General features: G+C 42.0%; 1 protein-coding gene across 2 annotated transcripts in view; it reads right to left on the bottom strand.

The window, feature by feature from the left end:
• The window catches only part of camk2d2 (calcium/calmodulin-dependent protein kinase (CaM kinase) II delta 2), a 37,533-nt gene that overhangs the window by 16,136 nt on the left and 5,996 nt on the right, over positions 1-15,401 (bottom strand). For both annotated transcript variants that reach the window (XM_053418328.1, XM_053418329.1), the window contains exons 3-4: positions 1,711-1,770; positions 46-100 (exon numbers count right to left, since the gene is read on the bottom strand). In XM_053418328.1, the coding sequence (XP_053274303.1) occupies positions 46-100; positions 1,711-1,770 (115 nt within the window). The remainder of the gene's footprint in view (positions 1-45; positions 101-1,710; positions 1,771-15,401) is intronic.

Genomic DNA, 15,401 nt, shown 5'->3' with positions numbered 1-15,401 from the left:
GCGTACAGTTGACTGAGAAAGCGTGAGCGAGAGTCTCTTACTCACAGATCAAACACCAGATAGTGGAAACCCTCTTCTGATATGCTGTCATGGAGTCGTACTGTGGAGGAGATTTAGGGAGACACATAGGACACAGGAGGAGAGGAGACAGGGGGAAAACAAAGCCATTACTCATCATTTACAGCTCCCTTTGTTCTGCTCTGTCTCAGAGGTGTGTATCACAAACTGAACATGAAATGTCTTGTGAGTAAATCAAGGAGAAAAATGAGTTTGAAATGTGTTCTACCACCACTTAATAAGAGTCAAGCTGTTTTATATGATCAAAAGTGTTAATGTTGAGTGTGAGTTGTGTTTTTTTTCCACATGTTTAAATCTTTAATGTTTACATCATCAACTACATAAATTGAGACTTCCAAGAAAATTACCACTTAAAGAAACATCAGTGTGATAAGAACTACCTTAAAAAAGATAGAATCCATCTTTTAAAATTATTTAACATGAACTTTGACTTTTAAGTTTGCTCCATGTCCCATCCACTAACATGGATGAGGCAGGGTCTTTTACCTACACTGCTGCCAGCCACCAGGGGGGGATCAGGGTGATTTAGCTTTACTTCACTGTCATGTCGTTCATCTTTATATACAGTCTTTGATCTGAGGTGTTAACACAGGATGTTGGGCTGTGTCTCGAATTCAGGGGCTGCATCCTCCGGAGTCACAGTGGACATGGTCGCCTCCTTCACCACGAAGGCCGAACCGAAATGAGATGGTCAGGTCTACAAAGGCTTTCCCCATCAGCGTCACCAGCTCATCCAGCCCTCACTGCTGCTGCCTAGCAACAGAGCTGAAGTAAGACAGGACAAGAGGGTTCTATTCTCTCTAGGTTTTTTAAACGTGTGTCCCATTAGCTACGCGCTGGGCGTCTCCTTCCGTTTTGTCACCTCGAAAAACAATGAATCCTGGGATAGGTCGGGCCGGGAAGGATCCACCCATTGGGGATGGAACAAGCCTTATTTGGCCGTATTTGAAGGAGCCCTCGAAATGGAACAGTCCAGTCGCGCCGTCATAGGATGCAGCCTCTTAACTGAGACACAGCTGTTGTATTGACATTGTGAAGTCAGTGATACACTCGAAGCCCTGAGCATTTGGCTCCTGATGCTAAAGAAGAATTGTCCTAAATCCTTTATCTATAATGCCTCTCATATAACAAACTGACTCATATCCATATATGTTTCATATTTAAGATTACAGCAGTCTGGAATCAAAATGATCAGCCATCTCTGTTCTTAAACCTTACAAGAGCAGAGGTGGTTTGACATTGACTGGAATTGCGGAGCTGTCAGATCAGTTTTAATAACAGTGAAGATAGGAGGATTAAAGCAGACGAGTGTGAACAGAACAAAAGAGGAGGAACAGGTTCTATCAAGGAGGAGGAAAGAGTGTGACGGGTCAGTGGTTAAGAGAGAGCGAGAGAGTGTGCGAGGCTCCTGAGTTTCTGATGACGCAGCGGGGGAGAGCACACAGATCCATCATCATTAGATACCCACTCACACACAAACACACACTTATTCTCTCGTAACTGTATCTGGAAGATGAATGGCCCCAGCAGGAATCACCGGAGACCTGAACAAACTGTTGTTTTCATTGGTATTTGTGTTCTCGTGTGTGTGAGTGCGTGAGTGTGTTCTCAGCTCGAGGACTCGCAGCTCACCGATGTTCTGGTGCTTCAGTAGGCGACAAATCCTCGCCTCCCTCTCCAGCTTTTGATGATCTTAAAAAAAACCCACAGGAGACACAAACACAGAATGAGTGAGGTTATTTTCTTTACTGTACGTAATTCCCTTCTATGATTGGCTCTCTGGATCATCTGACATGAAGTTGGCTGCAAGTTAGGTTTTGACTCAGCGGAGGAGACGCTGCACTGTTTGGGCGTCGTTGTCAGCGTCAGTGTGTGTCTCTGTACCTGACATTCACGCTGATGTGTGTGTGTCTGTGTGTGTGTGTTGTGTGTGTGTGTTGGCTTCGTGTCAGCCCTGTCTTTTCCTTATCGGAGCTGACATGCTTGACAGAAATAATCTGACCTGATATGTGCTTGGTTGTGTGCCACAAACAGACAGACAACGGTGAACATCAAACACAGTGAGCAGCCACAGTGGGCTCATATTGACCTCCACTGTCAGACTCAATATAAACTCCTGCAATCTGCTCACAGGTTCCCTTTGCTACAGCGAGAAGGATAAAAATAGACAAGGAAGCAAACTACATAAAATGTCACACATCTATGAAATGTTTAACCCTAATTAAATGTAATTATCAAGACCTTTTTTCTTGAATTAACACTTATTGGAAAATATACATCAAGAACCTGAGCTTGGCAATCAGGTTGAAACCAATCACTCAAACTAATGCTGGTATTTGTATTTATTGATATTATATATTATCGTACAACATCATGTTGAAAAGTTATGCAAAACCATATATAAAACTAGAACGACCCTTATGAAACCACATTTAAATTCACTAGATCCAGATCTGCACCGAATAGCCCGCACTCATAAATATCATCATGATCCATGAATTGTTCTCTGAAAGTCAACAAAAATATCAAACCTCACAAGTTTGACTGAGTTCTTCCTTGCGTCATGACCCATCCATCCAAAACGTGTCATGCATATCGGTTAAGTAGTTTTTGCGTAGTTCCGCTAACTAACAGAAACAGCCGAAAAAATCTCCTTTAATAATCAACTTGATGTTCAGTGCACTGAGCTGAATCCCTAAATGGTTAAATCAAAAACTCTGTTTTGAAACTTTTTAGTAATTTCCCAATATTTCATCATAGACAGTATCTAAAGAGAGACAACGTGTCTTCACTTCCTCCTTCTCCTCTGCCGTCTTGCACCAATCATACTCTGCACAGAAACGATCGGGTGATTGAGCCATGGGATTGAGGTTCCACTAAAAAGCAAACTTTGAGAAAGAACTAACAATTGAACACTAGAACTACATAAATGACAAAACATATCTTTGAGTAAAATGTATTTGATTGGTACATTGACCTTTTTGTTTGGTCCATGTCCCATCCGCTAACAAGGAGGAGGCAGTTTATGACCCACACTGCAGCCAGCCAACAGAGGGCGATCAATATGCTTGGGTGTCACTTTTGAGGATCCATCATGTCGTCCATCTTTACAGTCTGTGAATTTCACAAACTGAACTCAACTGGCCTCCTGCAGTGTAACCGCACTGGTTCTGGTTACATGACGGCTCAGAAATCCTCCGACAGTTCTCCTCTGTGAGTCCAGACTGATCTGATCTGACTTTGTGAACAAGAGGTAACGTTCAAATCTCCCATCGCTACCAGGTTCAGTGACTCTGATTCAGGACAACTTGAGTCCGAGCAGGGATGCGATCCGGTGTCGACCCATTTCAGCTTCTCCTCTGGACATATAGAAAGCGAGAGAGAGGCAGAGCGAGAGAGGAGGCGAGGGAGTGAAGCAAGAGCAGCGGGTTCGACTTTTTTTTTAAATAGGACACCTATTTTTTACTCTCATCCTTGCCTCCTTCCTCTGCTCCTCTTGATGCTATGGAAACTGTGGACTGTGCAGCTCACAGGCCGCTTGTTCCCATTATAGGTACAGGTACCTGTTTGTTTGTGTTGGTGTAGCGCATCTATACAAAGTGACAAGCTGACGAACAGACAAACTTAGAGCTCCAGTGTACTTTGAACGAAATAGAACTTGGCGTGCTCTCCAACGCTCTGTAGAAAATGCGTGTGTGTGTGTGTGTGTGTGTGTGTGTTGCAAACCAAAGGTCTGTACGTGCACACACAAGCGGAGGTGGAGTTTTATCAGTCGCAGTGAGAGAGATGAAGCCAGAATAAAATCCCCACAGTGAAACAAACTACAGCAGGAGCCATTGCTACACGACAGTTAAAGCTAAAAATACATTGGGAAGAATCTGATTTAAAACCTCCCTTTAGCTACGAGCACAAAAGCTGAAGAGGAGAAGGCGATTTCATTCCCTCACACCACGGACATAGAGGTGGGTCTGTGCCTGTGGGTTTGATTAAATCACCTTCATCGAAAATCTTTCCCTTCCCTCCGACATAAACAAAAACAATAAATCAACAACGTATAATTAGCTAAAAAACTAACTCATTAAAACACAAAATAATCGTATTTTGGGGTTTCTGCATTGTTAAATAAATGTTGGGATGATCTAGTCCTAATTTGCAGTGATACAGACCCACACATATGATAAACCACTATGATAAACGATTCCAGTCTTGATGACCTCTCAAAGCGCTTTACAGGGCAGTTTCTGCCATTCACACACATATTCATACAGTGCATTTATGTGCAGCACTTTCTCTATGAGAAGGGAGAATTGGGATTCAGTATTTTTCCCAAGAACATTTCAACATGAGGAAGACTGAGATTGAATCGCTGACCTTCTGATAAGAGGACAACCGCTCAAACCCCTGAGCCACAGCCAACCCTAACTAGACCTCCTTTAATGTTTTGGTGACTCGTTTACTTACATTATGCCGAATGTTTCAAACTATTTAAAGCCCAGAGAAATCCACGATTTCAATCAAGGTAATGAGACGTTTTATTTTGGCTGGCCCTCGGTCTGTCTCTGCTTCCAGGGCAAACATATGACGAAGGGAAGAAATACAGTTAGCCAATAGCCAGTTGGTTGTTTTTTAATTCCACTTTTTGTATTGGTCACTTGTTTTGATTAGGATTATTTATTACTTTTTTACTTAACAGTTTTCTGCCCGTCCTGTCATCAAAGCTCTCTTAGTAAACAGCAAACGCAAAGAGGAACTCAGTGACCTGAGAAGATTAATGGACGAAAAAATGGTGTCAAAGACAACAACTCCCATGATCCCACTCTGCTTCATTACATCATCAAAATTAGGTATTTTCGTTATTGTTTTGATTGAGAAACCCCAAGTTGCTGTAGTTCCATGTTGTAAAATGTTGATGTAGTGGCAAAGAAGTAAACAAAAATCAGACAGACTGCACAGTAAACTAGCAGCAGAGGTGGTTGAGAGGACACAAGACCTGCACACACTGCTGCAGGCCAGCCCCGCTGCCGCTCTTTTGTGTGGTCGCAAGTCCGCCATATTGCCTGTGAGAACATGCCAATTTATATTTTGCTTGAGGTGTACTGCCAGCTTTAGAGAAGAGCACAACAGCAGAGAGGCAGAGATTCAGAGAGGCAGAGAGGCAGAGAGGCAGAGATTCAGAGAGGCATCCCGACAGAGCCACGACAGCAGCTCAGCCAGTACTTCATGATGAGCAGGATCCTCTGAGCAAGGTCACTGTTCTCTCCATCTCCGCCTCAGTCTTTTTATTCAGTAACATATCTCCCTCTACTTCTCTCTGTCCAACACACAATCTCTTTATTTCACTTTTAATCTGGCACCTCGTTTTTAATGTCACTTAGAGATTTCTGTTTCACACATGAAGATTTGTTTTGGCCTAACAGCATCAAGTTGCAGGTTGCTTGACATAAACGCAACTCTTCCTACTCTCTCTCTCTCTCTCTCTCTCTCTCTCTCTCTCTCTCTCTCTCTCTCTCTCTCCCTCAATCTTGCCTTGCACCTTCTCTCTCTTCTCTCTCCTCCCTTTCCACCAACCTGTTCTCTCACCCGTTTTTCTCCTCTCATCCCCAACCTTAGAGATGTTTCTCTCACTTCTGTCGACAGGTGCTTGTTCATTGTGGGACCTGTCGGGCTACTCTATAATATTTCTCGGCTGCTATACAGATCAAATTGAATTGAACTCAATTGAATGTAGTGGCCCTCCAGTGGTGTGGATGTGTGTGTAGATGGGACATTTCTATTCATTTTATATCTATCTGTAGTAATGTTTTCAAATTATACATAATATTGTATACAAACAAAGATATGCATAATAATAACATGTAATCTCTTATATATATATGAAAAATAAGCCTCAATCTTGTGTTATTGCAAACAACCTCATACCCTGTGTTCATTTAAATCCTCACAGGCTTATATAATAGCTCCGCTTCATAATTCATCATGGCAGCAAACAGCAGACTAATTGCTAGAAAGCAAAGCTGTGATGGAGTTCAACTATCAAAGGCTTGAGTCTGAGCAGAGCACTGCAGTCCTCATGTGAATTCATACAGCAGGAAACACATCTACTATCCTATGGAGATGTTCTCCTTTGGATGCAGTGTTTAATACCCGATATCAGAATTAGAAAGTCCGAGCTTTTTAGCTAAAAAAGGGAAACACTGAGCTTTTTAGGTTGTTAACGTGCACATTGCAACAGGTGTGGTCCACGAGGAAGAGTCTACGTGGTCTTATTCAAGGGCTTTTAACTGAGATCAAAGCTAATTCTAACCTCAAAAGGAAAAATAAAGCATTGTCCGCAGTAATAACTTCACCTTACATGACTCTGCACTTTGCCTCTTTTGATGTAGAGTATTTTTGATTTTGTGGTTTTGGTTCTGTCTGTGGGCTCTTTGGTTTACACAGACATTACACATCACTCCTGTATCATGAAAAATCATTCTCTACCATTTTCTGTTGTGAATTCACTTTCAGCACATTTAACAGGCCATCGTGAGAATGAAGATTATGATGCCATATTAAAGTACATGATGTCTGGGTAATGCTCAAAAAGGAAATTTAACATGCTGCCTTTTTAAATAAGCTTCCGTCTCTGTCGCAGAATATTTGTTAGAGCAATAAAACAGAACACTGAGTCTTGAGCTATTTTAGGCTTGTATTAGAAATATACAATAGTGTAAGTGCATCATGAGAAAATAGTGAATTCACATTGCACACACGGCTTTAGGGGTATGCAGAGGCGGGTCACGCTAGGTGGGCTGTATTTTCCTCTACTGTATCCGACTGTACACTAAATGGCTGACATAAGATTCCTCACTCCATCTCTCCATCCTTTTCCACCTCCACTTTTCTTTCACTCTCTCCCCTCGTCCTCCACAGGTAGTCCACCTCTCAGCCGACTGGACATCTGTTGTCTAGCAACTCCTGCACCAATCAGAGTGCCATGCTTCTCCTCTCCTCTGCAGTGGAACCAGCCTTGCATGCAAATGGCCGACATCCGAGAGTTCGCACTCAACAGTCAAACTCCGCAGGAACGCACCAGTTACTAATCCTGAAGGAGCATGGACACGTTATAAATAAAAAGACGTGGAGTTTAATTTAAACACATCTCTTCTGAAACATCAAACCATTTATTCCTTAATGCAAACACACACTGTGGACATACATTGGGATGAGTAGGAGAAGGAGGAGTGTCATGATGCTCGTGTATAATCCTCAAAGATAAATATACAGCACGACAACAAATACCAAAGCCAAACTAAATGTCCGTCTAAATTAAACATATTAATAATTATTAATTAGATAATTAATCATTTATAATGGGGTGGTGCTGAAATTAGTAAAAGGTCCTGTCCCAATTCACTCCTAAGCTCTACCACATGAAGGGGTAGTGTTTGTCCATTTCTCTATGTGATGTAGGGGTAGAGGCCATCCAGCCCTTCAAACACCCCTTCAACCTTAGTGTGTTCAGGACCCCTGAACAGGAAGGGGTAGACGGGAATTCCTGAATGCTTCATGTTGGGACAAAGGGGATGGTGATGTCAGACCTGTGGAGGTGGCTCAGTGAGAACCTCCAGGTGAACCAGGAAGAGGGGATTGGCACAACTGAGACAAGATGGCCAATCAACTCTGCCTGGATTCAAACGGCAGCCGCTGCCAGACACACAGGAGAGGGAGACAGCACCAGTTTAGTCTCTGGCTGTGTGTGGGAGACCCCGATGGCATCGGACATTGCCACAGGAGCTTCTATATTTCATGTTGTAGTGTATTGTTTTATGTTCTGTATTATATTTTACAAAAAAACTCTGTGAGGGAAGTTGCAGTCAAGATTAGAATCAGCCCAATTCTCAAAAACTCTCAGACTCACAACGATGAGTTGTGACTGGCTGATGAAAATCTTTACTTGGAATTGTGTGTGTGCACTAACTGTAATTGTCCAACAAATCTGGAGCTACCCCAGCTGTTTTCATTCAGGACAGCCTGGACCTTCATGTCGTGATAAACTGTTGCTCTCAAGAAGTGTATGTAAGTTTATGATAGTCATAAAGAAAGAAAGAAAGTTACGTGATTTAAAATATATCAAATGTCTTCCTGTTATAAAGGTTTTTTCTTCTCTTTCAATAAAGTTGCAGTTTATTTTTTGATTTCAGTAATTCTTAGAATGTTTTATGGTCGAGTTTGTTCAATCACAAATCACAAATTCTTAAAAGTCTCTGTAGAGATGATATGTCGCTTTATTAAAGAGGCAAGACACATAATGAAAAGTTGAACCCTCGTTTCAGCCGACTTAAAGTTGGCATTACCAGCGTGCTGCGAGGAGACCTGTGTCTCTGCCAGCTGCTTTGCCGTCTGCAGGAAACTGACCTCTTGCATTTGTCACGTCATAAACCATCTTGTCTGGAAACAACTATTTCATGGCGTCAGCATTCCAAGCATGTACCTCTGTGCTGCCCGGATTAGGATTTCACACTTCGCTCCATATCTTGGACGGTCCATCTACGTTAGTGAGTCAACCAGCCTGACATAATCAGAGCCGTCGTATATTACTCAAATAAAAAAACTCCCTCTATTGTTCAAACAATATCTCGAGTTAAGAGTCACTCAAACATCAAAGCTTTTTATGGTTATGTTTCGAAGTAACCAAGTCACAATAAAAAAAAGTGGGGGGAGTAGGGGAGGTGTGAGTGACTTGTTGCTGACAACAGGATATGATGTCATATATTTTTTATTTTTGGCTTCCCCAGAAAAAGAGGAATTGTGTTTTTAAGTCAGAATTTCATGACAAATATAATTATGACTAAAGAGAGAACAATGCAGACCTTACAGGGAAGTGACTGTCATTAACTCTACCAAGGAGGATGTGTCTTTATCTGCGATTGCTTGTTTGTTAGTTAGCAAGATTACGCAAAACAGACGGATTACCACGAGACTCGGTGGATCGCCATGGGTCAGGGAAGGACCCAACACATTTCTATGCAACTTTATTATTGAGAGATAGAATCTTTTTTTTTCAACATGAAGAATAAAATAATGAATGGATCTTGATTTTAAGAATCGGGCACTTTTCAGCGACAGATATTTGAGATTATGTGCAATTTGTTGCAGATCCAGATGTATATCCGTATCTGGTGATCTTAAATAGGTTTTTATGCACTCTTCTAGTTGGGGGTTGGTATCGATGAATATGTGCTTATCAAAATCAAACAATAGATCTAGTTGATTTAAATGTGGTTTCATGGGGATGTGGTCTTTTCCTAATAAGAGTACGCAAACAAATGTGGTGAGAAACTTGTAAATACCACCAGTGTTATCTTACTGTGGTATTTGCTAACAAGCTTGATTAAATTAAAAGGGTCTGTTGGGCCTTGGCGGAGGTATGAGCACTACTAAGTTGCAAAATCAGTCCCAAGAAAGTTAATAAGCTTCATTGGAAACACATGCACCACTCTGGAGATTTCTAAAAAGGCATGAATCATGTGTCTTTCCTGCTTCAACCCTCTGATGTTCCGTGCGGTCATTTCTAGTGGATTTGTCGTTGCTGCTGTCCATCACTTCCCGTACACGTCAGAGTGAGGTTTTGAAAAGTTGCTGGCAAATTGTCCAAAATTTCTAAAGGCGACCCCCCACCCCTCAACTCTATTTCCCCTTTCCCTGTCTCTCTTGTGGCACGTCTCTCTTCTAGTTTCTGATGTGTCACGTCTGCAACCGCACTGCAGCAGAGTGTAGTGCCCTGTGTGTCTGTGTGTGTGTGTCTGTGTGTGTGTGTGTGTGTGTGTCGGGGCCGTTTTGTAGTTTTATGACAGATTCAGGGGACAGACAGAGAAGACACAAACCTACGTAGATGGCTATCGAGTCATACCAGGAAGAGAAGGGGACAGAAATAGAGACACAACAAACCGCTGAAGGAGACAAAGGTAGTCAAAGTCAAAGAGTCATAGAGGATATGAAACCTCACTTAAAAAAAAAAACTACACCTGATTTGTATCCTCATCGCTTTGTCCAGCTTATTTTTGTCCTCTTTCATAAATCAGACCCACAAACAACTGTTCATTTCGGTCCTCGCCTGATTCTGGACGTAATCGATTTTGTGTTAGCGACGATTTCCAGGTGCGACAAGTAGACCTGCACCAAAATTCCATCGACTCTTGTGGTTAAATGGAAGCTTAATTAACTGGTTAGTGACGTGACCTATATGATACATACATGAGTTTATTCAGCCTTTATTTAGCTTGATGTGAGCAGGGATTTGTTAGTGCAGGAAAGACGTGTACCAGGAGAGTAAAATCATTTTAACTTTTAAAAATGTATTGAGTGTCTCGTCGATTCTTGTTGCCTTATCAGGTGTTTTTATCAGTGCAAATATTGTGTGCAAAAAAAAACAAAAAAGTCAGTAAAGCTAAATACTGCAGCCCCACCTCGACCAAAGCTAAATGTGTAAGCAGTCACAATACCAAGTAAAAAAATCTGAACGTTCCCTTTACAACAGCACATATAATGAGAGTCATCAGGGAAGCACACAAAACCACTTTAGGAAGTGTGTTAAATTGAAAATGCATAATGTAAATGCTTTGTTCATTGCAGCTTCTCAATTATCCTTTTCTTTACATCATTGTAAATGCAAAAGCTTTGGATGTCGGTGAGATGAGATGAATGTCGTTTGAACACGCCCTGAGGGAACTGGTGATAATTCGATTAATCCGTTTAAAGAAATCAATGATTCGATCAATGGCGACAATAAACCTCGGTTGAAGCCTTAACCTTAATACACAAATTCACCCGCCGCACATCGCAACAGGGCGCTGGAATTGCTCTGCCTCGATTTAATTAGGAGTTTTAATTAAAAAAGATGTAGTGGGTTGAATGTAACATCCTCTGAGGCAAGCGGCTAAGTAGTGCTCCTCCATACGTTTCCCTCCTACCCCCCACAGAGCCCGAGGGTCTAATGGAACCATCCTGGACGCCGAGACACCGTCACCCTCCGCTGGTTCCCAACTGAGGAAGAGTTATGAGACTGATAAGTCCCCCGGCTTTCTCCTCGAAGGAGAAACAAAAGGTGGCTGGAGATAAAATGCCCTCAGCAATGCTTGGAGTGTCATAACACGCTGTAATGCCTGCGTTCATCTTATCTGACGTAATACAGACACACACATTCGACTAATGTGTAAAAGTGGTCGAATCTGAGGGACCTGTGTCGTATATCTTCATATTGTGTTATGTATCCACACATATGACACAAAAAGCTATAGATTTAAATGCAACAATGAAGCCCTACAGTGCAGTGGATTCTTTGCAAAGAACGGTGATGCTGCTGAGGTAACATTTACAATACCGATGTGTTGTCGACTCCTGGAATATGAGGACGGTTATTTAAACATATATATGACTGGACTGTGATCAATTTAGGGAGTTATTGGAAATGCTGTGAAAGCAGTTTCAATTCAGTTACATCCCTTTTTGCTACTCTCTCTGTTTGTATATACAAGATTTCATGCAAACACACATCCTGTTTTTTTATAACCACAATGGCAAAATGGTTTGCTTTTATTTACAACCTCCTCCACATCGACCTCAGCACAGAAGTGGGCTCACAGAGGGAAAGCCCAACCTTGCATTTGTGGGGAAGTACTGATGACTCTCTTCTGTGGTCTATGCTCTTATCCAAGTAGATAAGTTTGTCCCAAAAGACACGTGATTTGTTGCTTTTTTACTTTACTGAGTCCATAAGTAAAGTTGTTCTTAGACAAAGACGTCCTTGATGGTGCAGGAGAAAAGAATGCAGGAGAGAAGAATTTCCCTATTGGCTACAGCCAATAGGGAAATTCTCTGCAGGATGTTTACTGGTGTAACTTTATCCCCCAGTCATTTGTTGATATTTGTATATGAGTGCAGCAACCCGGTCGTTCCAGCCAAGCACAACCAGGAAATTGAATGAATATAAAAATATTAAGAGAAAGTAGATCACTAATCTAATATAAATACCTATATGCACATTTAAGGATGTAAACAGCAATTCTGAGCAAACACGTGGAAGCACTCCACTGTTGTCACTGTTGCTCTTCATACTTTAAGGAAAACACCATGATGTCTTCATCTATTCCACAAAATTCTTCCTGCATTTTTTTCCTGAATGTGCCTGAACTTTACGTCCTTCTTCCTTTTCCTGTGAAGGTGGATCAAAAGTTGCTGCAATAAGAGCAGGGTGCTGGAGCTACACTGGATTCCACTTCGACACTGCAGCTCCAAATCCCTTCTGCTGCTGATTCTCTTCTGCTAAATGTTAGAGCATCGGCTCGAAATTAGATGAGGAACTTGTGAATTAGTTGTTAAAACCAAACCTGATATTTCCACTTGATGGTTATAGAAATGGAAAAAGTTTTTTGTCGTCAGTGTTAGATGCATCCATCCATCTCCATCAGCTTAATGTTCATTGAGACGGAAGTGCAAGACACATTACCATCGTGTCCAGCATGGATTTCGACGGGCTCTAAGTGCTTGTATTGATTTGGTAAGTGCTGGAAAAATAATACAACACGCACACACATTTGTCTTTATATATCTTTCTTATTATTCATTTCTGATGGTCATGTTATCTGCGGCCTCTGTCTATCAACATGTTTTCTATCACTTGTGTCTCACGGCTGATACCATGTCATGTTGAACACGTTTGATAGAGAATGGAATAGTGTGAAAAGTTTGCATCGTGATCATGGTGACCAGAATTATCACCATTATCAGACAAAATAGATTTCAAAATATAAAGTCAAGAAGCGCATCGGACCCTTTGAAGTAGTTTGTCTCCGGATCCAGCAGAGGGCGTTCACTCTCAGCTTGACCTCTTGACCCATCTGCAACGTAAGCCAATAATGTTACGTTGTTTTGCGACGGAGATGGAGGACGCAAGCGGGCAAAGCCATCCTGAGCAGACAATCACGATACCATCTGAGAAGCAGCTCGAGGAAGTATTTTTTGGTTCAACAACGTAGACGTCAAAGTAACAAACACAGCAGAGGCTGTTTGTCGACTTTGAATCATACGATCTGTGGCCTCAGCTGCTAGATTTCAAGGAAGTGAGGTAGAGGAGGAAGCGACGCAAACAAGCAGAGCAACGTCAAGTTCGCATCCTCGTCTAACCTGTGTTAGCTAGTGTCTTCAAATATATTCCGACAAATTGCGTCAATGTCAAATTAGTTCAAACTTGACTTTTAGAAAAAGCAACAGGCCTCTCTCATGCTGTTACCGTGTAAACCGAATCATGGTGATTAAAAGATTGAAATGGGGAAACTAACCATCACGAATTGTACGACGGTGAAACCAGTAACTGTTTCATTCCTGGAATGTGATGGTGTTAATTGTAAACACTCCAGGGAGATCAGACCTGGCATTTCAATTATGAAACTCTAATCAAGCTAAAACTGGTTTTAGCCAGAGGAGAAGTGAGGAGGAAGAGGAGGGAGGACAGAGGGGTTACAGACGGAGAGAGTAAATCACACAGAAAAACAAGGTTGATAAGGAAGTACAGCAGACAGAGGGGACAGAGGTGAGAGGGAAAGAGGTGGGAGAGGACAGAGGCACGAGGCTGTAATTAAGAATACCCTTGCTTTCCGTAGAGTCCATTACCCTTGTTAGTCAGACTGGAGGTTTCTTTCCGGACTCAACAATCAATCAGTTTTATATTGAAATCCTGACATTTTAGAAACACACAAGCTGCGATTTGGATTCACATCATTAACACGGTTTTAAGAGCCGAGCGCTTTCTCTGATGGCTGCAGAAACGTTCGCACAACGGAAAGGAAGCAGCGTCCAAAAAGTACTGCACTGTACTGAAGTATCTAAATTACACACTCTTACACAAATATATAATATAATCACATAAAAAACATTGCTAATGATACAGGCTCTGTCTCATTTGTTATTTACTGGCTGGTCAGATAGAGGAGCATCGACTGAAACCAACAACCGAGCTTCTTTCAAAATGATTATCAATACTGTGTGTGTGTGTGTGTGTGTGTGTGTGTGTGTGTGTGTGTGTGTGTGTGTGTGTGTGTGTGTGTGTGTGTGTGTGTATGTGTGTTTGTGTTTGTGTGTTTGAGATTGGGAGACAGATAGAGACACCCACAGCGAGAGAATGACCAACATTTATTTTTAGCCTTCAAGCACCCAGTGAGTCATGTGATCCCCCTTCTTTCCCGCTGATCCCCCCCCCCCCCCTCCTCTCCTTTCCTCTCGTTTCTCCGTCTCTCTCCCTCTCTTTTTCTCTCCCTCCGTCCTCTCACTTCAGAGTGAGGCAGAAAAGAGCCACGGTGACACAAACACAGGAACGAAAAGGATAAGACGGGGAAGGACAGAATAATAATTATCTTTACTAATGAGAGAAGACGCCACAGAAGGAGCGTGATATATATATATATATAAAGATAGGATGTGTGTATTGTATAACACTGAGGCGGACTGGCTTACATCCCCGCAACAGCTATCATCTCTGTTACCATGACACCTCCATATTACAGAAATTACAATGGCACACCCCAATCACCGCTGAAACTGTCCACTCCAGAGGAGGGTCAGTTACGACTCAGTGAACTGGAATGATATCAAGCCAGGAACAATATTAAGGCCGTCTCTACACAAAATAGGAAAAATAAAAGCATCTATTTTTTTTTTAACTGGGAGAAAGGACGACAAGCATCATTAGTCCTGTTTAAAATTAGATTTCCACAAGTCTCTGTTTTGATTCCTTCCTAGATTTAAACGCAGCCATATTTATTCACACTATGACACTCCCACAATGCAATGCAACAGCCGCACAGCGAGTTGAGCAGATGTTTTTTTTTTTTTAAATCATCTTTGTTGTAATGGTTTCAACACTGCAAATCTGTAAAGACAAGCTGAGAGGGTCACATTGACAGGTAACCAGGCTGCTACACACACACACACAGACACACACACACAAACACGCATACACACACAAGAACACACATGTACAAATACACATACAAGGACACTCGTGCACAATATCTTGGTCACATCCACAACAGTTGAGGGAGGACAAACACACAAGCACATGCCCACACACAAACACCAACACCCACAAACAGATGAGGGAAGACGGACAGAGGCAAATACACACACGAACAAACACACGCACACACCCACACATCACATGAAAATGCAAAGTGACAAAAGATAGCAGACAGAGTTATAGTGACAGGACACTGAAGCATGCATGAATGGAGAGGACACATATTCAACTGCTGTGAGGGATACAGTGTGCACACACACACATACACACA

The sequence above is a fragment of the Pleuronectes platessa genome, chromosome 3 (genome assembly GCF_947347685.1).
Source record: "Pleuronectes platessa chromosome 3, fPlePla1.1, whole genome shotgun sequence".
In the NCBI taxonomy this organism is placed as follows: Eukaryota; Metazoa; Chordata; class Actinopteri; order Pleuronectiformes; family Pleuronectidae; genus Pleuronectes; species Pleuronectes platessa.
This window is presented reverse-complemented; position numbering and strand designations above follow the sequence as displayed.